The 22,334-nt window shown below is 37.3% G+C and overlaps 1 protein-coding gene across 2 annotated transcripts in view; it reads left to right on the top strand.

Moving 5' to 3' along the window:
• The first annotated feature begins 5,197 nt into the window (after positions 1–5,197).
• The window catches only part of ETG1 (E2F target protein 1 (ETG1)), a 34,059-nt gene continuing 16,922 nt past the window's right edge, over positions 5,198–22,334 (top strand). The window contains exons 1-9 of one of the 2 annotated variants that reach the window (XM_090017700.1): positions 5,198–5,476; positions 18,839–18,952; positions 19,035–19,142; positions 20,394–20,525; positions 20,721–20,768; positions 21,273–21,392; positions 21,509–21,667; positions 21,788–21,859; positions 22,077–22,187. In XM_090017700.1, coding sequence (XP_089873826.1) covers positions 5,309–5,476; positions 18,839–18,952; positions 19,035–19,142; positions 20,394–20,525; positions 20,721–20,768; positions 21,273–21,392; positions 21,509–21,667; positions 21,788–21,859; positions 22,077–22,187 — 1,032 coding nt within the window. In that variant the 5' untranslated portion in view covers positions 5,198–5,308. The remainder of the gene's footprint in view (positions 5,477–18,838; positions 18,953–19,034; positions 19,143–20,393; positions 20,526–20,720; positions 20,769–21,272; positions 21,393–21,508; positions 21,668–21,787; positions 21,860–22,076; positions 22,188–22,334) is intronic. The other variant, XM_090017699.1, reaches the window with a different exon arrangement.

Below are 22,334 nucleotides of genomic sequence, written 5' to 3'. Positions count from 1 at the left end.
TCATTGTTTTATTTGCTTCTAATGCACAAAAGTGAGTCTGGTTGTGGTGATGATATTTGGTTTCAATTACAACCTTTATCTTTCACAAAATTATGTATTGTAATATTTATGAAAATAAAAAAGTAATTGAAAAGTAAATAAAAAAAACATAAGAAATACAAGACATACATGCTTTCATACTATTTACAAAATAAATAAATAAACAAATAAATCCTAAGCCCTAACAAACATCATTCATAATTTTATATATATGCTAATCAATTCATGGATCCTAAAATTGTGAGTTTTTAATTAAAATAAAGTATATAAAATCATGTTTAATGTTCATTAAAAAGAAAAAACACATAAATAAACATTCATTTCATTTAAAAAACAAAAAAGAGAGGTCAATGCTGAATAATTAAAGCATTGGGTCGAGATCCTTGAGAAAAAAGTGGCAAACATTGAAATACAGGCTGAAAAAAGTATTATGATAAATATGTAAACCCTAAGCACTGTTTGGTAGTTAGTAATGACAGTGATACTCTCATCCCAGCACAATTAATGTTGTTAGCATGGTTGTGAGAGATAGGCAATTAGTGCTAACCAAAGTATTATGATAAATATGCAAACCCTAATGACTATTTGATCTCTCTCTTCTGAGCTCAGGCTGAGCCAAGGACCAAGCCTGGGCTCGGTCCGTTATACTCAGAGGTACAAAACATAGTAATCTCGACTTGGCTTGGGCTTGGCCTCATTAAGCTCGGCTCGGGCTGAGTTCACTTGGGCGAGCCGTTCTTGAAAATGCCAAGCTCGAATCGAGCTCAGCTAACTCATGCCTTACATGGACCACCCCTGAAAGCTACCTACACAGCCATGTGTCAGTGGTAATCAATCAGTGCCTTTATTTAGCACCCTCACAACCACCCCGATAGGCACACGGGTGACCCCCGCGGTGGTAGGCAGGGGTGGCAATCGGGTCGGGTTGACGGGTCAGCATACCTCAACACGAACCCGACCCATTTATTAAACAGATAACCTGACATGACACGGTTAACCCGTTTAATAAACGGGTCGGGTCGGGTAAACGGGTTGGGGGTTAGTAGGAGGATTGGCGGGTTGGGGGGTTAGCAGGAGGGTTGGCGGGTCGTGTTCGGGTAAACGGTTGGCGGGTCGGGTTCGGGTAAACGGTTGGCGGGTCGGGTTCGGGTAAACGGGTTGACTCGTCTGCCTGACCCGTTTATTAAACGGGTCAACCGGGTTGGCATACCCCTAACATGAACCGACCCGTTTAATAAACGGGTTAGGCGGGTCGATCCGTTTATGACACGAACCCGTTTAAGCCAAACTCGGACCCGGCTAAGAAGCGGGTTGGCGGGTCGTGTCAGATTTTGCCACCCCTAGTGGTAGGATTTACTTTGGAAAAAGAATGACCAAAATGAATAAAAAATAAAAAAACATAAAAAAGTAAACTGGGTGTTTTCCGGCTATTTAATGCTCAGAAAAACCATAAAAAATGTCATTCATATGGGCAACACCTCCAACCATTTACTAGCTATTGGTTAGTTGAAAATTGATTAAAACCATGAAAAAGGTTAATACTATTACCATTTTTCAGTGATGTCTCGCTGGAAAGCGGTTAGGATGTGCCATCCAGTGAGGAGGGTACCTCCCGACCATCATCCAACCATATGTTGGTCGGAAGGTGGTCAGTCAATTTGTTTAAGAAATGAAGGCAAGGAAGAAGAGCGCAAGTGGTTTAATATTTATACAGATTTTTATAAACTCAATCTTTTTAATTCTGAAACATTATAGTGTTTGGATGAAAATATTATTCAGCTTTTATTTTTATTTTTTACTGTGGCTGGTATCTGAAATTCATGTTATTTTGCTTTGGCTGCCAATAAAATTCTATGGCATGACCAAGCCATTCACGAACAAAATTTACTGGGTTATAACATAATAAACTACCTGAAACTACAATTAGTAATATTATAGGGCTCAAGCAAAGTTTGATGTTCTAAGCAACCTGCAAAATTTGTTTTGCTTGAATTGGACATAATCATTTCAGAATTTTGATACAAATGAAATAAAAAGCTAAGCAACAAAATAAATGGTAAAAACGAATAAAAAATAAAATTTATAAGCTAATTTGTGAGATGGCAACTGACATCTCTTTCAAACAGTTCAACAAACAGGTGGGGCACAACTTTCCATTCTTCATGTGTTTCACAATGTAGAATCATGATAGGGATGGCAGTGGGAGGGGCGGGGGACAAGGTCTCCACCCCCCACATGTTTCAAAATCCTACTCTCTATCCTTGCACGGGTTTTGATTTTAACCTCCATCCCCGCCTCCATCTCCATTCCATGTCTTCCATTCCCGGTTCAAACAAGTCAAGGCAGGGCGGAGCTCCGTTTTCCCTCGATCCACTGCCATTCTTTAAGAAGGATGGGGAACGGGTCGGGGCAGGGTGAGGCTCCATTTTCTCTATCCACTATCATTCCTATAGAAGGATGAGGGATGGGGTAGAGCCGGACAAGGCAGGGATTTGAGACTAGGCGGGGCGAGGGAAAGCGTAAGTTCATCCCCGCCTCCATCCCCACACGGGTTTTGATTTTAACCTCCCTCCTCGCCACCATCCTCGTTTCATGTCCACCGTCCCCAATGCAAACCAGGTAAGGCGGGGTAGGGCCTCGTTTCCCCTAGGTCCACTGCTATGACATAAGGAGAGAGAGAGAGAGGTGGAGTAAGGTCGTAAGGGTGAGAGGAGTGCGTATTTTCATATATTTTATTTTTGATTTTTTTTTCAGTTTTTGTAAATCCAGGTATCCCTTCGGTTTAAATATTTTACGTTTTTTCTTGAATAATCCAATTTATAAATATCCAGTTTTTTTATCCAAACATTGATTTATTTATTTTATTATATCTTATTTATTCAGTCTTAATTTTAGATATTAGAATTAGACAATGCCGCAAAAGGGATAGACATAGGATAGATCCTAGAATTAAGTGGAAGGCACTGAAAGGAGCTAAACAAGGAATGTTTGTAGAGCAGGTAGTTAAGGAAGTTGATTGGTACCTCGAAGAGGATTCAGAATCAATGTGGAATAAGATAGCGGGTGGCATGAAAAAGGTGGCTAAGGAGGTATTGGGTGAGTCTAAAGGCGGTGCACCGCTAGGTAAGGATACATCATGGTGGAACGAGAATGCCAAATTAGCTATTAAGGTTAAAATACAGTGTTATAGAAATCTAAGTAAGAGTCGTGATAATAAGAATTTGGAGAAGTATATGATAGCAAAGAAGGAAGCTAAAAAAGTAGTTCAAAACGCGAGAGATAAGGTATATAAGGGAGTTTATGACAAGTTGGATACCAAAGAGGGCGAGAAGGATATTTATAGGTTTGTAAAGATGAGAGATAGGAAATCGATGGATCTGAGTATGGTTAGATGTATCAAAGATGAAACACAAAGGGTTTTAGTCAAAGATGAGGAGATTAAGGAGTGATAGAAAGATTATTTTGATAAGCTATTTAATGAAAGTCATGCTCAGGATCTTGGAGACTTGTCCATTCCTTTTCATGAGATGAAGCGTGACTTCATGCACAAGATTCAAAAGAAAGAAATTGCAGAGGCTTTGAAGAAAATAAAATCAAGAAGGGCAGTTGGCCCAGATGGTATACCTATCGAGGCTTGAAAATGCTTGGGAGAGAAAGGTTGAGAATGGTTGACAAATCTTTTTAACTAGATTTGGCGGACAAATAAGATGCCCAATGAGTGGAGGAAAAGTACGTTGGTGCATCTATATAAGAATAAGGGTGATATACAAGATTGCACAAACTATCGTGGTATAAAACTCATGAGTCATATTATGAAACTTTGGGAAAAGGTGATTGAGTCTAGGTTGAGGAAAGTTGTCATGATATCGGAGAATCAATTTTGTTTTATGCCTCGAATATCAACTATGGAAGCTATACATCTTCTTAGACAACTTATTGAGAGAAATAGAGAAAGGAACAAAGATTTGCATATGGTTTTTATTGATTTGGAGAAGGCATACGATAGAGTACCTATGGACATTCTCTGATGGACAATGATGAAGAAAAGTGTTTCTCTAAAGTACATTAGTATAATTAAGGATATGTATGAAGGAGTAGTAACCAATGTCCGCACTTGTGGAGGGGTGACAACCAATTTTCCTATAACAGTTGGGTTACATCAAGGATCTGCTTTAAGCCCTGTCCTATTTGCCATAGTGATGGATGGGCTTACGAGATCAATTCAAGAAAATGTGTCGTGGTGTATGTTGTTTGCTGATGATATTGTTTTGATTGATGAGTCTAGAGCTGAGGTTAATGCCAAGTTAGAATTATGGAGCCAGATATTGGAAGCAAGAGGTTTTAAGTTGAGTAAGAGTAAGACAGAATATATGGAATGTCCGTTTAGTAAGCAACAAAGTAGTGATGAGAGTATAGTGAAGCTTGGTGAACAAGAAATACCGGTGGATGATTGTTTCAAATATTTGGGATCTATCATTCAAAAGTACAAAGAAATTGATGGAGATGCAAATCATAGGATAAATGTTGGGTGGATGAAATGAAAAAGTGCAACTGGAGTGTTGTGCGATCGTAGAATGCCATTGCGGTTGAAGGAAAAGTTTTATAGGATGACTATTAGGCCCGCTTTACTATATGGTATGAAATGTTGGGCTGCCAAGAGACATCATATTAAAAAAATGAGTATAGTTGATATGCGTATGCTCAGATGGATGTATGAAAATACAATAAAATATAAGATTCAGAATGAGGAGATACGTAAGAAGGTAGACGTTGCACCTATTGAAAATAAGATGAGAGAGAATCGTTTATGCTGGTTTGGATAAATTCGACGAAGGCCTAATGGTGCTCAAGTTAGAAGGATGAAAAAATGGAAAAATATATTAGTTAAAAGAGGTCGGAGTAGGCCTAGGAAGACTTGATGGAGATGATAGGAAATAATATGAATGCTTTGAACCTCATGTGGAAGACCCAAAATGATTTTCTTTGTTGGTTCATATCGCCAACAAGTAAGTTGTTCTTGTTGTTGTTATTTATTCAAATAATTAATGCTAACCTAACAATCCCTAAAGCAAAAGCAACCTTCCAAGTTTTCCAGAGGCTTCTCGTAACCGTGAATAAGTTACACAAAAACGTGCCATAGACGAGGTGGATAAAGAATTGGGCGGGAAACATCAGAATGGAAGGACCGTGGGCCGTGAAGTAATCATAGTATCCTCTTCCCCTTCCCCCTCCCCCATTTCGCTATCCTCGCCGTAGATAGAAAAGCACCATGGGAGCGCTAGCCTTGGACTGCCTGAACAACCCCCTCGGAGCCGTACGCTCGACCTTCGAAGAAGCCGTCGCCGGCGGTCAGGATCCGGCGAGCTTCGGCCGGAGCGATTGGGGGGTCGCGGATCTCTTCCACCGCTTCCTCTTCGAACAGGATGGCTTATCTAAGGTTCCCTCTGGGACAACCCTACTACCTTTTAAACCCTTTCTTTTCTTTGCTTTTCTTGTTTTCTTCCCTCAAGTCTGTTGGCTGTATGAAATGCTGCTTTGCCCACATTCAATCTGAAGGGATAGGTTCTCTCCGATCAAATCTAAGTCCCAAATATTTGATTTTTTTTTGAAGAAAAAATATCCATTAATTTGTTGCCGTTCACTTCTCACGCTGATCTCCGAACACACACACGCGCACACACACACACACACACACATATATATATATATATATATATATATATATATATATATATATATATATATATATATATATATATAGAGAGAGAGAGAGAGAGAGAGAGAGAGAGAGAGAGGTGGTAAATGTATGTGCTAAATGGGGTTTTTTGCTCTTCCTGTGTTTTTTTTCCAGTTTAGACCCCATAAATGTATTGGGCATGGTCGATTTATGAGGTTTATATGAAAAAAATGATCTTTGGAGCCTTGAAAATTTACAAAGATTTTGGACGGTTGATTTTTTGAACCTTATAAAAATCCACCCATGTGTCCTAATCCAACACTTCAAGAGCTGATTCCTATAAAATCAATTGCATAGATCATATCTGTAAGGTCAGAATTTAAAAATAAAATGAAAAACCCTGAAAAACTCATTTAACACGCATCATTTAGGATATTTCATTTAACACCTACCCATTATTCTCTCTCTCTCTCTATATATATATATAAATAAATAAATAAATAAATAATATATATATATATATATATATATAGAGAGAGAGAGAGAGAGAGAGAGAGAGAGAGAGAGAGAGGTGCTAAATGATAGGTGCTAAATGGTTTTTTTTTGCTCCTCTAGTATTTTTTTTGCAGTTCCTACCCCATAAATATGTTGGGCATAGTCGATTTAGGAGGAATCTGAAAAGACGTCCTCATTTACGACTGAGCCTGGATCTCAGGATCCACGTGTGTATACTTAATGTAAAGCAAGAACAACAGACGCTATTGGGTTTTCTTCAGCAGCCATCAGAGCCTCTCTCTCCTCTCTCATCGTTTTCTGACATGGTATCAGAGTCGTTATCCTATCTAAGGTCTTCTTCCAAGGTATTCCTCTTTTCCTTTCTCTTGAATCTCTCAACCAACATATTCTGCAAAATATCCCTTTCCAGTCAACGTATTCCTCCTTTTCTTTTCTGCATATTCACTTCCTTTTCTGCATATTTTTCCTATTTCTAAAATCTGCATCTTTATTTCTCCAATCTGCATGTGATTCCTTTGCAACATCTTCTAGTTTAATTTCCAGCAGATTTCTTTCATGAGTTTGCCTCTGTATCTCCTTCTCTAAATCATCTATCCTTGATTCAACAACAACAAAGGCTCTTCTTTAAATTTCAGTTAGGTCTACTTTAATGCCCACTTCTTTCTCTCACCAGGAAAAAAATATCCTTCTCAGCCTGAAGTTTCTTCAAGAGTGCCTGGTGTCAATCTATTTCGTTAATCTCTTTCTATTTCTAAAGTCCGAATCTGTATCTATTCTTTACTCGTTATCCTACTTAGTCTTTTCACATCTAATCTCATACGGTTTGACGTGATTTCATTTTCATTTCACATCACGTCCATATTGTTACTCATTTTCTTCTGAAAAGTAAGGTTAGATTTAGATCTGAGTAAAATATCAGATCCCTCCTTTTCTTTTTATTCCTCCTTGCATAAAAAAAACACGTTACATTCAAATAACGTGTTTCTGTTTTGCATTTCATTGACTGATCAATTTATTACGTAACCTCAGTTTCTGTCTCAGGTTGGTCTGAAAAAAAAAAAGGCAACCGAGTTCTCTGAAACTGTCTTGGTTCTGACTTTTATTTCTAAATTTTATTTGTTGCTCTTTTACTTCTTTTGTTCGTTGTTTCTCATTCTGTCTTGCTTTCGCCTTCAATTGCATATGGATTATTTTTCTGCTTCTCAATCTAACCTTTCTTCCAACTTTCTTAGCCAACTTGTATCTGAAAAACTGAACAACTCCAATTTTCTCACCTGGAAAAGACAAATCATCCCACTCATAAGAAGTCAAGATCTTTCTGGACATCTACATGACTCTGTTTCTGTTCCTCCAGAGTTCATATCACAAGATGGCAAGACTGGGGAGGGTGACACTTCCATTACTTTTGTCAGAAATCCAGAATATATATCCTGGATGAAGCGAGATCAGGCTTTGGTTGCCTACATCACTTCCACCCTGTCAGAGGAGGTGCTTGTGGCAATCCCAGATTGTAATGAAAAGAGGCGGAAGCACCAATAGAGCAAAAAACACTCTTTTAAGAGTGACCTCAAGATCCAAGAACACAAACACTAAAAGTGCACACACAAAACTCTCAAAAGTAGAAAATGACTTAAAGTCATAAGTTGGATTTATTGAAGAAAGGAAGAGAAGGGTGAAAACCCATTGCTTACAAGAGGAGAATATCTCCTCTATTTATAGAGGAGGGAGTGTAAAGGAAGGGACCACAAGGGGCTCCCATGTAGTCGTTGGGAGCCCCAACGGTCATAAATCTGACTGTTGGGGCCCCAACGACTACATGTGTGGGGCCCTTGTGGTCTTACAAAAAAGAGAAAATAAAAAAGAAAAAGGAAAAAGGAAAAAGAAAAAGGAGAAAAAAGAAAAATATAAAAATAAAAAGGTTACATTGTGGTTTTACCAAAATACCCCTATCGGGTATTTCAAGAAAAGGGAAACTGTATATATATATATATGTATATATATATACTTATATATATACGAATGTATATATATATATAAGTATATGTATATATATACATATTTTAACACGCCCCCCTCAAACTTTACGGGGAGAAGACCGAAAGTTTGCTAAGAAGAAACATAAATCGTGGAGTTGGGGGCGCCTTGGTGAAGAAGTCAGCTAGTTGATATTCTGAAGTAACATATGGTAATGAGATAGTCCTTATGAGATATTCGTCTCGAACATAATGACAATCCATTTCGATATGCTTGGTCCGCTCATAAAAAGTGTGATTGCTGGCAATGTATATCGCACTTTTGTTATCACAGCAAAGCTTGGTGGGAGGGGAAATGGGGACGCCCATGTCACCAAGGAGACTCCTGAGCCACACGATTTCCATAGTTGTCATTGCCATGACCCGATATTCAGTTTCAGTGGATGACAGTGAGACCTTCTGCTGCTTCTTGCATCTCCACGAAATGAGAGATTCACCTAAAAAAATACAAAGACCCGTAATTGAGATATGATCATTGAGATTTCCTTCCCAGTCAGCATCAGTAAAAGCAGTTAAGTCAAGAGATGAGGAAGAGGATAAAAAGAGTCCCTTGGAGATGGTATTTTTGATGTATCGCACAATTCTCATTACGGCCGCCATATGAACCGAAGTAGGTGCATGTTGAAACTGGCTTGCTACATGAACCGCATGAGCTATATCTAGACATGTGATGGATAGATAGGTGAGGGATCCGATTAATTGACGGTAGGGGGTTGGATCCTCAAGAAGAACACCATCTTCAAGTCTCAGTTTCGCATTGATAACTTCGGGAGTCTCAACTTTCTTTTCATCAGATATTCCTGATTTGGTACAAATTTCTGCAGCTAATTTCATTTGAGATAGGATGTATCCTCGCGCAGAATAAGCCACTTCAATTCCTAAAAAATATCTCAAATATCCAAGATCAGACATATCAAAAGTTTCTTTTAACATAGACTTTACATTATTTACTCCCTTTTTGTCATTCCCAGTGATGATCATATCATCAACATACAGCAGAAGCATAATAATGGAGTCACCTGTCCTTTTAACAAAAAGAGCAGTGTCAGTATAGCAAGAAGAAAATCCTAAATTGATTAATGCATTACTAAACCTGTCATACCAAGCTTTAGGACCTTGCTTAAGTCCATATAAGGCCTTTTTTAATTTCAAAATTTTTCCATTTAAATTCATACCTGGAGGCGGTTCCATATAAACTTCTTCATTTAAATTACCATTCAAAAAGACATTTTTGACATCAAGTTGAAAGATTGGCCATTTTTTAACAGAGGCTATAGCAATAAGAGCTCGAACACTAGTCATTCGAGCAACTGGGGCAAAAGTTTCATTATAATCTACCCCATACTCTTGGGCATATCCTTTGGCTACCAACCTAGCCTTATATCTTTCCAATGAACCATCACTCTTAGTTTTTATTTTAAAAACCCATCTACATCCAATGAGTTTCTTGCCATTGGGAGGATCAATGATTTCCCAAGTTTGCGCCTTTTTAAGAGCATTAAATTCTAGTTCCATAGCTTCATTCCAATGAGCATATTGTTTAGCATCATTGTAATGAGATGGTTCATGAAAGGAGTGAAGAGCAAGTAGGCATGCTCGAAAGTTAGGAGAAAAAGAATCATAAGAAACAAATCTATTGGGTATTTTGGAAATACGATTTGATTTTCTTTGAGAGGTCTCTTCGGTTGACTCACTTCGAGAGAATTTTTCAAGGGCACAAGGAGGATTTCTTTCATTCCTTCTAGAGTAGACTTGTATTTGTCTTGAAACATTTTCTTCTAAGTTTTGATCAAATGATCTTCACTAAGAGGTTCACTAGGATCAATATGATCATCTATGATGTTTTCTTGAGGCAACAAGTCAAATAAAAAGGAATAATCAATATTTTCATTTGGTTGGTGCGAAAAACCATTTTCTTCTTCTAGGAATGTGACATCTTTTGAGATATAAAGTTTGTTCTTGAGCATGTCAAAACATCGATAACCTTTTTGTTTTTCGCCATATCCCAAGAAAATACATTCAATAGCCCTAGGAGAAAGTTTATCATTTTTGTGAGTTAGAACAAAGCATTTACATCAAAAAATTCTTAGTCTTTTATAATCGGGAGACATTGTAAAGTTTTTCAAATGGAGAAAGATTTTTCAAAGAGGATGAAGGGGTTCTATTGATAAGATATGTTGAGGTTAGAACCGCTTCGGCCCAAAAGGATTTTGGGATATTTTTTGAAATTAATAACGTTCTTGTAGTTTCTATTATGTGTCTATGCTTTCTTTCCGCAAGACCATTTTGTTGCGGAGTGTTGGGACAAGAACGTTGATGACAAATTCCATTTTCTTTTAAATAGCTTTGAAAATCATTGGACATATATTCGCCTCCCGAATCAGACCTAAGAATAGATAGATTTCCCAAAAATTGATTTTTAACCATTGCATGAAATTCTTTAAAGAAGGAGAAAACTTCGGATTTGCGACTTAGGAAGTAAATCTACGTAAATCGAGTGAAGTCATCAATAAAGACCACATAATACGAAAATCCTCCTTTAGATAAAATAGGGGAAGGTCCCCACACATCGGAATGAACAAGTTCAAATGGCCGAGTGATAAAGTAACTTCTTTGAGGAAATGGAGTAGCTTTAGATTTCCCAAAAATGCAATCTTTACAAGTCATGTGATTGTCTTTACAAGTATTGTTCAAAAACGGAAAAAGAGACATTTTTACAAAATTTGGATGACCAAGTCTCTCATGCCAAATTCCAATACTTTTGTCTTTTACAAGATTGCAAGATGACTTAGATGGAAGAGTCAAAAAGTCCATAAAATAGAGATAACCCCTTTTATGGCCTTGCCCAATCAACTTCCCTGACTGGAGATCCTGCACAGTGCAAATCTTTAGGTGAGAAAGAGACTTGGCATCCATGATCGGTGATTTGAGAAACGGAAAAAAGATTTAAATTAATTTTTGGAACGATTCTTACTTTAGGAACAAAAAAGTTTTGAGAATTTTTAAAATCAAGTGTTCCAATACTTTCAATTTTCAATGATGTTCCATCGACCGTTGAAACATAAGAGGATATGGGTTCGGAAAAAACATTTGAAAGAGAGTTTTTATGAGATGTCATATGAAAAGAAGCATCAGAGTCTAGTATCCACATACCTGGAGGTGATGAAGAATAGGCGATGGCGGCTCCGGATGTTGAAGAAGAAGTCTTGAGAAGATGTTGGAGAACTTCAGAGATATGATTAAGAGTCTCTTTGATATCTCCCTCTTTGACACTTTCTTCTTCCTTTGGAGAATTTTCTCTAACCGCGGCTACTTTTCCCTTAAGTTTGGGACAAACCGGTCTAATGTGTCCCGGTTCATTACAATAATGGCATATTATTCCCTTTCTAGGCCCATTGCTATTTTTGTTAAAGTGAGGAGGTCTATAGGCTTTAACATTTGATCCGGGCCTAGTAACGGCCAAAACTTCATCACTCTTAACGCTTAAGCCAAGTCGATTTTCCTCTTGGCATATTTCGGCAAGGGCGTCTTCAATAGGTAGGGCTTTGCTTCTATGGATAAGAGATGCCCTAACTTGTTCAAATTCCGGGCGAAGACCATGAAGAAATTGAAAAAAAGTGCTCCTTTTCAATTTGTTCCTTTCTTAACTCAATATCTTCCGGAGCCACCCATTTAGGCTCAAGAAGAGCAAGTTCATCCCAAAGAGGGGTTAGAGAGCTAAAATAGTCCCGGACACTCATATCCATTTGTTTGGTGAAACGGATTTTTTCTTGACAAAAAAATTGTCGAGCAAGATCCTTTTGGGTATACCTTTAAGGAAAAACCATGCCTCATTGGCCCTTCTAAATTTGGCAATATTAGCACAATTTTTAAGGTCTACATTGTTCATAAACCATGTCAAAATTTTGGCATGATTACTTTCCCAATCCTCAACTTTGGATTGATGGTCATTGATAGCTTTGATGCGCTCATCGCCATCTAAAGCTTTTTCAACCTCATTTTCGATTTTAGTGAGAACAAGAGAGGGTTCAGGAGTAGTTCCCATAACAAAACCCCAAAGTTTCTTACCTCTTAGATGATTTTCCATAGCGGAGGCCCACATGAGATAGTTGGACCCATTTAGCTTAAAAGAAAGCTCTATTTTAGAATCACGTTCCATCGGCACCAAATATCCTTCCTTTCTTCTTAAAATTTGAGAGGCACACGTTCCAAGATAACAAAGAGAAGCCCAATCACCAACCGAGCTTTGATACCATGTAATGAAAAGAGGCGGAAGCACCAATAGAGCAAAAAGCACTCTTTTAAGAGTGACCTCAAGAGCCAAGAACACAAACACTAAAAGTGCACACACAAAACTCTCAAAAGTAGAAAATGACTTAAAGTCATAAGTTGGATTTATTGAAGAAAGGAAGAGAAGGGTGAAAACCCATTGCTTACAAGAGGAGAATACCTCCTCTATTTATAGAGGAGGGAGTGTAAAGGAAGGGACCACAAGGGGCTCCCATGTAGTCGTTGGGAGCCCCAACGGTCATAAATCTGACTGTTGGGGCCCCAACGACTACATGTGTGGGGCCCTTGTGGTCTTACAAAAAGGAGAAAATAAAAAAGAAAAAAGGAAAAAGAAAAAAGAGAAAAAAGAAAAATATAAAAATAAAAAGGTTACATTGTGGTTTTACCAAAATACCCTTATCGAGTATTTCAAGAAAAGGGAAACTGTATATATATACATATATGTAAATATATACTTATATATATATGAATGTATATATATATATATATATATATATATACATACATATTTTAACACAGATGACTGCACAACTATGCAGTTATGGCATCGTCTTGTTTAGACGTATTCTCAAGTTTTTCAGGCTAGAGTTTTAATTTCTAATGCTGAGAAAGGACTCCATGACTGTCATGGAGTATTTAAACAAAATGAAAACTATCATAGATCAGTTGGCTATTGTGGGTTGCACGATCAGTGACAAAGATATGGTGCAACGAACTTTGAGCGGGCTGGGACCCGATTATCATATGATGGTTACTTCCTTGCTGTGTTTGCCAGACTTACCTACATTTGAAGATCTTCGTGCTAAGCTCTTACGGTATGAGATGACTTTGAAAGGATTCTCTTAAGGTAATCACAACCCTATTGGAGTACACAATGTTTTTGCCACAGGAGTTAACTATGGTCGAGGACGTAGCATGTATGAATCTCGAGAAAGGGGAGGTCAAGAGAGGAATGGACAAGGAGCTCGTGAAATATTACCTACTCCCCGTATGCCTCCTAATCTGCAAAGGCAAAGAACCATATCTACTTGCTTTCTCTGCAACAAAAGAGACACATAAAGGCAAATTGCTGGTTTAACCCGCAAAATAGAGGAAAGCAATTGGAGACAAGGAAGAGAACAAATACATTGAAGAATAGTGGAGAAGTCAAAGAACTGTTATTATCTGCCATGGCTGAATTAAATATCAAACAAAATGATTAAGGCACTTGGTATGTTGATTCTGGTGCAGCCACTCATGTCACTGGTGATGCTGGTAAGCTCCTAAATCTTGTTCCTTATGTTGGTAGAAACAGTATAATCACTGGAGATGGGTCTCACCACCATATTTCAAACATTGGAAAATCTGTAATTCCTATGTTCAGCTCTTCTCTTGCTCTTTCAAATGTCATTCATGCTCTTAATATCAAGAAAAATATTGTTTCTGTCTCTAAGCTTGTAGATGACATTAATGCTTCAGTTGAGTTTACTCTTTTTTTTTGTTTGTGCTAAGGACCTTCACACGAGGAAAACGTTCGCTGAAGGAAAACGTCAAGGAAATATGTATGTTTTTCAAGAGAATCCTTCCTCACGTGTTCAGCCTGTCGACTCTATTTTGAAGCTCACATCATTATCTTCAGTCCCTCCTGTCACTGTTCTTAATCTTTCTGAATGTATTGAGCCAAATCTTTGGCATGGTCGTTTGAGTCATTGTAGTAGTCGTTTTATTGATAAGCTTGTTTCAAGTAGTCTTATTCCCAAATCAAGTCTGAATTTAAGTGTCAATAACAAAAAATGTTTTAGTTGTCTTCAGTGTAAGAGTCATGTTCTTCTATTTCATTCTATTAATAAAAGAGCTTCAAGACCATTTGAAATTATATGTTCTGATGTTTGGGGTTCGGTTCCAGTTCCTTTAATGTCTGACATTAGATATTATCTCATTTTTGTTGATAACTACTCTCGATATATATGGATCTTCTTTATGAAAAGTAAATCTGAAACCTTCAAGTTAATTTAGAATTTTCATTCCTTTGTTCAAAATCAATTCTCTGAGAATATCATTTGTTTCTAATGTGATGGAGGGGGTGAATTCTCTTCAAATGACTTTATTAGTTTTCTCTAGACAAATGGGATAAGTAGGCAGGTGTCTTGCCCTCATACACCTCAACAGAATGAGATTGCTGAACAAAAGCATACCATATTGTCGAGAGTGCACTGAGCATGATGCATGATAGTAATCTTCTAGGTACCTTCTGGACAGAGGCTTTTCATACAACAGTCTATGTCATAAACGATTGCCCATGAACATCTTGGAAAACAAATCACCCTATTCTCTTTGCATGGTGTGCATCCAAACTATCATGATTTGCGTGTATTTGGGTGTGTCTGTTATGTTCATGTTGACAGTTCAATGTGACACAAGTTTTAGGATAAGGCCTTAAAGTGCAGATTTGTTTGGTATGCTGATGATTACAAATGCTACAGATGCTATGATCCCGTGAGCAAGCACATCAAAATATCCAGAAATGTTGTCTTTGACGAATCAAATTTTGGTCATAATGCTAACACTTCTCCAGAAATTGAAGTTTATCATCCTTGGTTGAACTCAAATCTCTTTTCTAGTATTGATGATGTTTGTTCTTCTGAATGTAGTCAAAGAGATGAGGAAAACGTATCTACTGCTGCGCAAAGAACTCAGGAAAGCGTGATTTCTAAACCACTATCGGCCCCTGAAAGGTATAAAGGCATTGTTTACTCTAGACGTGAGAAGGAGATACCTCTCAACTCTAATCAAGAGCGGAATTTTCCTTCTGTTTCCATTCAATCACCTGTTCACAGATCTACCCGATCTCGACATCCAATCGATAGGTGGGTTAGTTATGAGAACTTCACGATGGATTTTCAACTCTTCTTAGCCTCTTTGGGCAAGGAAGATCAACCCACAACATTTTATCAAGCAATAAATTCTAAGAGATGGATTGAAGCCATGAACGAAGAAATGGAGGCTCTTCATGAATGTGACACTTGGGATATAGTTCACAGACCGCACAATCGAAATGTGGTTGGGTCAAAGTGGGTTTATAAGATAAAGTATAAGCCAGATGATACTATCGAGCGATACAAGGTTAGGCTGGTTGCCAAAGGCTTTACACAGGAGCAAGGACAAGACTATGATGAGACATTCAGTCCAGTTGTGAAAATGGGCACTATCCACATCATACTATCATTGACTCTTAAACATCAGTGGACTCTCAGCCAACTGGATGTGAAAAATGCGTTTCTATATGGAACTCTAAAGGAGGAAGTATACATGGAGCAACCCACTGGGTATGCAAAAGGAAACTCTAAAGAATATGTGTCAGGTTAAAGAGAGCTATATATGGTCTGAATCTGACATCTCGATCTTGGTTTGATAGTTTTTTGCTTGAAGTTGAAAAATATGGCTTTAGTCGGTCTCTTCTTGACCATTTTCTTTTCATATTCAAATGCAAAGATATAGTTACCTTGTTATTGATATATGTTGATGACATTATCATTACAGGCAACTCTAATGAACATATTGAACATGTTAAATAACTTCTAAACCATAGATTCAAGATAAAGGATCTTGGTAAGTTGCGATACTTTCTTGGAGTAGAAGTTGACAGGACTCCCGAAGGCATGACACTTACTCAACATAAGTATACCGTTGATGTTCTTAGCAAGGCAGGTATGACAGATTGCAAGCCTCTAAGCACACCCAATGTACTTCATCAGAAATTCATTTCCTAAGATGGAGATTTGTATGAGGACCCTACAAGATATCGCAGGATAGTAGGAAACACCTGTTGACAGAAGTAGGAGAATTGATTTCTAAAAGCGTTCTCTTGTGTGACAATCAAAGTGCTATCAACATGTTATTCAATCCTATCTACCACAGTTGTGCTAAGAATATTGAAATTGATCAACATTTTGTAAGACAGAAGGTCGAAGAAAAGGAAATTGAACCAGAATACGTTCGGATTGCTGATCAAGTTGCAGACTTGTTTACAAAAAGGACTTATCAATGACAGATTTTGGATGTTAAAAGGCAAGTTCATGGTTCAAAACCACCATGTACAACTTGAGGGAGGGTGAAAAGACGTCCTCATTTACGATTGGGCCTGGATCTCAGGATCCAAACCCAATTTGTTTTCTTTATTTAAACACATGCTCATTAATGGCATGTTGTAATTTTAGTATATTATGTAATGGGTATTTTTGTACCCTAATTTCTGTACGTGTGTATACTTAATGTAAAGCAAGAACAACAAACCCTATTGGGTTTTCTTCAGCAGTCATCAGAGCCTCTCTCTCCTCTTTCGTCGTTTTCTGACAGAATCCACACCTTGATCATGTGTTTTCGATGAAAAAAATGATATTTGGAGCCCCCAAAATTTACAAAGATTTTGGAATTGGAATCGAGCACTTCAAGAGCTGATCCCTATAAAATCAATTTCATATATCATATCTGTAGGGTCAGAATTTAAAAATAAAATGAAAAAACCTGAAAAACTCATTTAGCACCCTTCATTTAGTATACGTGCTAAATGAAATATGCTAAATGAAACGTGCTAAATGATTTTTTCAGGTCCTTTTGTTTTATTTTTAAATTCTGACCGTACAGATGTGATCTATGTACTTGATTTTATAGGGATCAGCTCTTGAAGTGCTTGATCCGACACATGGGCGGGTTTCTATAATGTTTGAAAAATCAACGGTCCAAAATCTTTGTAAATTTTGAGGCTCCAAATATTATTTTTTTCATCGAAAACACATGATCAAGGTGTGGATTCCTCATAAATCGACCATGCCCAACATATTTATAGGGTCGGAACTGCGAAAAAAACACCAGAAGAGCAGAAAAACCCATTTAAAACGTTTCATTTAGCATATTTCATTTAGCACATACCCATTTCTCTATATATGTTGATGCGTAGCTGCTTAATCAATAGGTGCTTGAACACCTACTTGACGTTGGTGAGCATCCATCACGTGCACGATGGACGCTCAGCCTTTTTTTATGCAAAAACATGCAAAAATGGGTGAAAAAAGGTATTAATGACACTTTTACAGTGCTGCTAAAGGTCTCCGTTCTGCTGGGACCTTTAGCGGCTTATAAAAACGCCGCTAAAAACTTTCAAAATGCTGTGCATGTCCCTGTGGACCATTTAGCAGCGTTTTTGTGTGCCACTAAAGGTCACAGCGGAACTGGGACCTTTAGCTGCACTTCAAAAGCGCCCCTAAAGCCTCATTTGGCACAAAAAGTCAGTTTTATATATATATATATATATATATATATATATATATATATATATATATATATATATATATATATATATGGAAGTCTGTTTTTTATGAAATAATGCCACTTTTTGCCTAAATCTGGTGTCTCTTTAATTGTTTGATCATCTCCGTCTTTGTTACTGTTCATGTGGATAAGCAATTTGTGAAAATCATCTTCTTTTTCGCCCTCTTCTCTTACCCTCCACTAATCGGCAAGGTGTTAAGTATGTTTGAGATCTATCAAAACAGAAGGTTTATATGTCCATGTAAGGCTATATTGTTTTAATCTTCAGGGAGTATGGTTTAGAAATACTTTATATTTTAGCAGGCGCCTGCCCCTTTTGCTGAGGGTGAGGATCTTTATGCAAAATTCCCTTAAAACCTTGGATTTAACTAAGATGGGTTTAATCTGCATGAGTTATGCTATAATTAAGATGCTTTGTCCTTAAATCAGGGCTATCAGACTGGTGGTTTCTCTCAACAATGAACATGATGGTTAGCTGCATGGTTCTTCAACTTCCATTTGGCCTTCAACTTGAATTTGTTGTAAATCTTTTAAGCTTGTTTCATTTGCAACTTCCTTCTAAATGAAACTATTTTTTGTTATTACATTATTTTTAGGACCTTGTTGTTAGGGGCATAGATGGATATGAATTTGGAGGCTACATAATGTAATATGTAATAAATTATGCTGCCAGTTTTTATGACATTTTTAAATAGCTCAAGCATTTCGGCCTAGTGCAAGGGATGGTCGATGTTTTTGACATGTGCCATCTTTCATTATATCCGGTCTGTAAAATCTACTTGTCAAATTTAGTTGAGAAGGTGTTTTTTCTATCAAATGTATATTATTGAATACATTCTATTGGTTGTGCATCTAATTCTAAACAACCATTTGCTTTCCCAAACTGGTACACAGATTTTTTATCTTGTTATAATCAGAATTGACACTAATTTAATGATAGTCTTGAAATGTGTCTAATGGGGACACATTTTTTCAGGTTCCACTCCTTCATCCGGATAACTTACATTTGGTACAGCCTAATTCTCTAGTTCGATTCAGGGGCATGGTGCAAGACATGTTTGACAATGAATTCTACGTTGGGGCCTTCAAGGTTATCCATTTATCGGTTTCTAAGTTTGATATACTTAAGCTGTTACCTGCTTGTCAAACAATAAAATGGTGGATATATACAGGATCGTTCAACATGGAGGACAAACAAGTTCATGGATGTTGCATCATTTTCAATGGATTCAGCATCAGAGATGCAAATCTGGGACCGGCGTCTACTTTACTGCATCCCTGTAAGTGTTTCTGAAAATGATTTTACACATCCGTGTTTGATAGATAGTTTATGTGTAATCTCCTACCAATGACGTGGACCATTCGGGGAAAATGGTATTATGAGATTTTGTTAAATGATTTGGTCTTGGAGACCAAACATCTGGCTGCCATTTTCTTTTCCCAAAAGTAACATTTCAGTGTATGGTTCTTATCTTTTCCCAAAAGCCTTTACTTCAATGGATCGGGCTGGTGCTTCATTTATTTTAAAATAGTGTTCTTTCCTGATGATCTTTCCTATGGCTTGGCTGGAAGAAGAAAGCATCCCCATCTAGATTCTTTGCTTCTAAGAAACTCATCTTGGGGAAGTGCCAATAAGGGTTGTTCACTACTTGGTGTGAACTTTGGAAAGAAGAAATTGTGGAAATTTTGAAGGCTCCTTCATCATCTAATTCCCAATATGTGGTCCTTTCTTAGAATAACATAGTTGGATTAACATTAAATGGACACAGTCAGACATTCTTGGATTTCTTCTTGCTAGGTGGTGATAGATTTTTCCTATCATTCTTAAGCTTGTTCCTATAGTTTGTATTTTATCATTAAACTTAATACCTTTGCTTGTCAGTGGTAATCTGTTTTTCTTTTTGCTTAAAGGAAAAAAATTTATCCTTTTTATGTAAAAAGAAAAAAAAAGCCAGGGAAGTTATGGATCTCATGACCAAGACATGGAAAACTTTCCTTGGTGTTTGTTTGATTCAGTTGATTATTATTGATCTACCTAACTAAGGTTTTAACTTGCTGAACACAGTCAGGTTTACTTTTTGCTGCAGAGATCTCCATTCAGTACTATAATTACTACGTTGCATATGCATTCATGAGTTCATGTTGTATGGTTGAGTATTCACTGTTGCAGTTGTATAAACAATTGAAATGTATTTATATGGCCCTCTATATTTTCCCCATATCTAGAGTCCTCCCCGTGTCTGATAGTTTAAGGCAGCTGATGCTTCTTATCCTGCTCTGAAGCAAGGTTTGATATCCTGCTTTTGTTATATAAGATTGAATTCAGAAGTCATCCTTCTGGAATTTCTCCAATTCACTGGATTAGAAGAATGGAGACAATGCATATGTAATTGGTGGTCGGTGTTTGTACAAATTATCTATTGTATTTTTCTCTTTTAATGTCAAGAGAGAAGAAGAAGCTGGAGGTTGACATTCATAAACTAAGATGACTCATCTTTGGGTTCTCAGCTTTCATTGTGGTTTCTTGTCAGATTCCAGGAGAGAATGCATGGGTTCGAGAGTCGTCCTTGAGAGCTGGCCCTCTGAGGTCCTGTACCAATGATTCATCCATGCAAAGAGAGAAGCGCCAGAGAGAGCCCTCTGCAATGGATATTAATTTCACTGTATGTCTCACTCAAGATACGATATGGCTATTATTGCTCTATTATTTCTTCATCTTTTCAAGCCTCTCTTGTCTCTTCTTATGTCCTGGTGCTTGCTAGCTCCCGTGGGAGGTTTCCTCCAGTTTAGATGTTCTGTTTGTCTAGAGCTTGATAGTGCATCCCTTTATTTAATTGTTACAATGTCTTTTTGTGCAGACATCACATCCTGAAACGTCAGATCTTTCAAAGTGTGCCAAGAAGCTGGTAGGTTTCTGATTTTGCCACCAGTTGAGTCTACTTTTTCTATATCTTGCTTCTGAAATAATGGCAATATTCAGATGAAATTACAATGTATAATAGTAGAATTTTTCTCGCATATGATGTTCTGAGAAAACTTTTGTTAATTTTAGCTGTTCACAAAATGGTGCTTGACTTTGCTACTCGTGTTGGTTTTCTAACTCTTGGTATCTGCAAAAATAGTTGCACTAGCCAGTATAGGTCCTTTTTGGCCTTAGTAACACCTACTACTCAGGAAAAATGACCAAGAACAGTTGGTCCTAGGTAAATGGCTTCATTGTTTATCTGCCTTCACTGACTGTGCTTTCACTATTATTTTTTTTGAACTTGTGAAAGCATCACGTGTAGTTTGCAGAAGTAAAAGACTTGTTTTTTTTTGTTTCATTTGTTTATTCATTTATTTATTGCACTATAGCACCAACTCATTTTTTAGTTACATTAAATTTCTGAGAAATTGGGCTACCTTTTTAGTGCGAGGCTGGGAGTTGCAGTCAGCAACAGCACAAGGTTGAAGATATTGCTGATGGAAATGCTTCTATTGGGAGTGTGGAGCTTAATTTTGACACAGATTTTATCCCCTGTTTAGTCAAGGTAAACAATGTGCAAGTTGTCTCTCTTCGCTGATCTTCAAGTTGAACAATTATCATACATTATATTTCATGAATATCACAGACTGTGGCTTGCTGATGATTATATATGAATCACAGATATATGATGTGCCGGATGCTGACTTGAAGCTCAATGATGTGTACGAGTTCATTGGAATTTTCACTTTCAATCCAGAACTTGTGTCTTATACAAATTGTGATGATGACTTTGCTGATGGTTTCTGCAAAAGTGTTTCAACTCAACTACCACCTAGCAAGGTCTCTCTCTCTCTCTCTATACGCGCGCACACACACACACACATTCATACATGCACGTGCATATACACACTTTTTATTTGGATAAATGTTAGAATATTGATGCACAGATATTACTTTCAGGTACCCCGACTCCATTGCATAATATCCAGGAAGCTTAAAGTTCAGGACTTCCTTTCTGCTCCTATCGAAAATGTACTAGTCATAACCAAATTTCTATTCATATATCTGGAACTATAATGCTGTATTAGTATCATGTTATAGAATTTTAATTAGATTTCCTACTCTGTCCACTTTCTATTTGATTTCATTGTGATTCTGGTAATTTGCATTTTCAAGCTTAACTTGTTTATTGTCTGTTGTGCACTGCTAGTTGAGAGATAAGTAATTGTTTGCAATGCATTTCTTTCAGCCCTCACATTTCATAAGAGGCATTCGGGAATCTCTGCTTGGAAATTTTACGTCCATTCTTGGTGGCGACAGGCTTGCAGCGAGTTTTTTGCTACTGCACCTTCTGTCACAGGTAGTTGGGAGAAGTATGAATAATATGTTAATAATATGTTAATTGGGTATCTAGAGTATCTAATGAAAACAAAAAAGAAAGAAGGATGAAACATGATGAATGTATCCTTTAGCAATACAGTAGTCCTAATAATGCAGGATATTCTTT

The sequence above is a fragment of the Nuphar pumila genome, chromosome 9, assembly GCF_984573655.1.
Source record: "Nuphar pumila chromosome 9, dmNupPumi1.hap1.1, whole genome shotgun sequence".
Classification (NCBI taxonomy): domain Eukaryota; kingdom Viridiplantae; phylum Streptophyta; class Magnoliopsida; order Nymphaeales; family Nymphaeaceae; genus Nuphar; species Nuphar pumila.
This window is presented reverse-complemented; position numbering and strand designations above follow the sequence as displayed.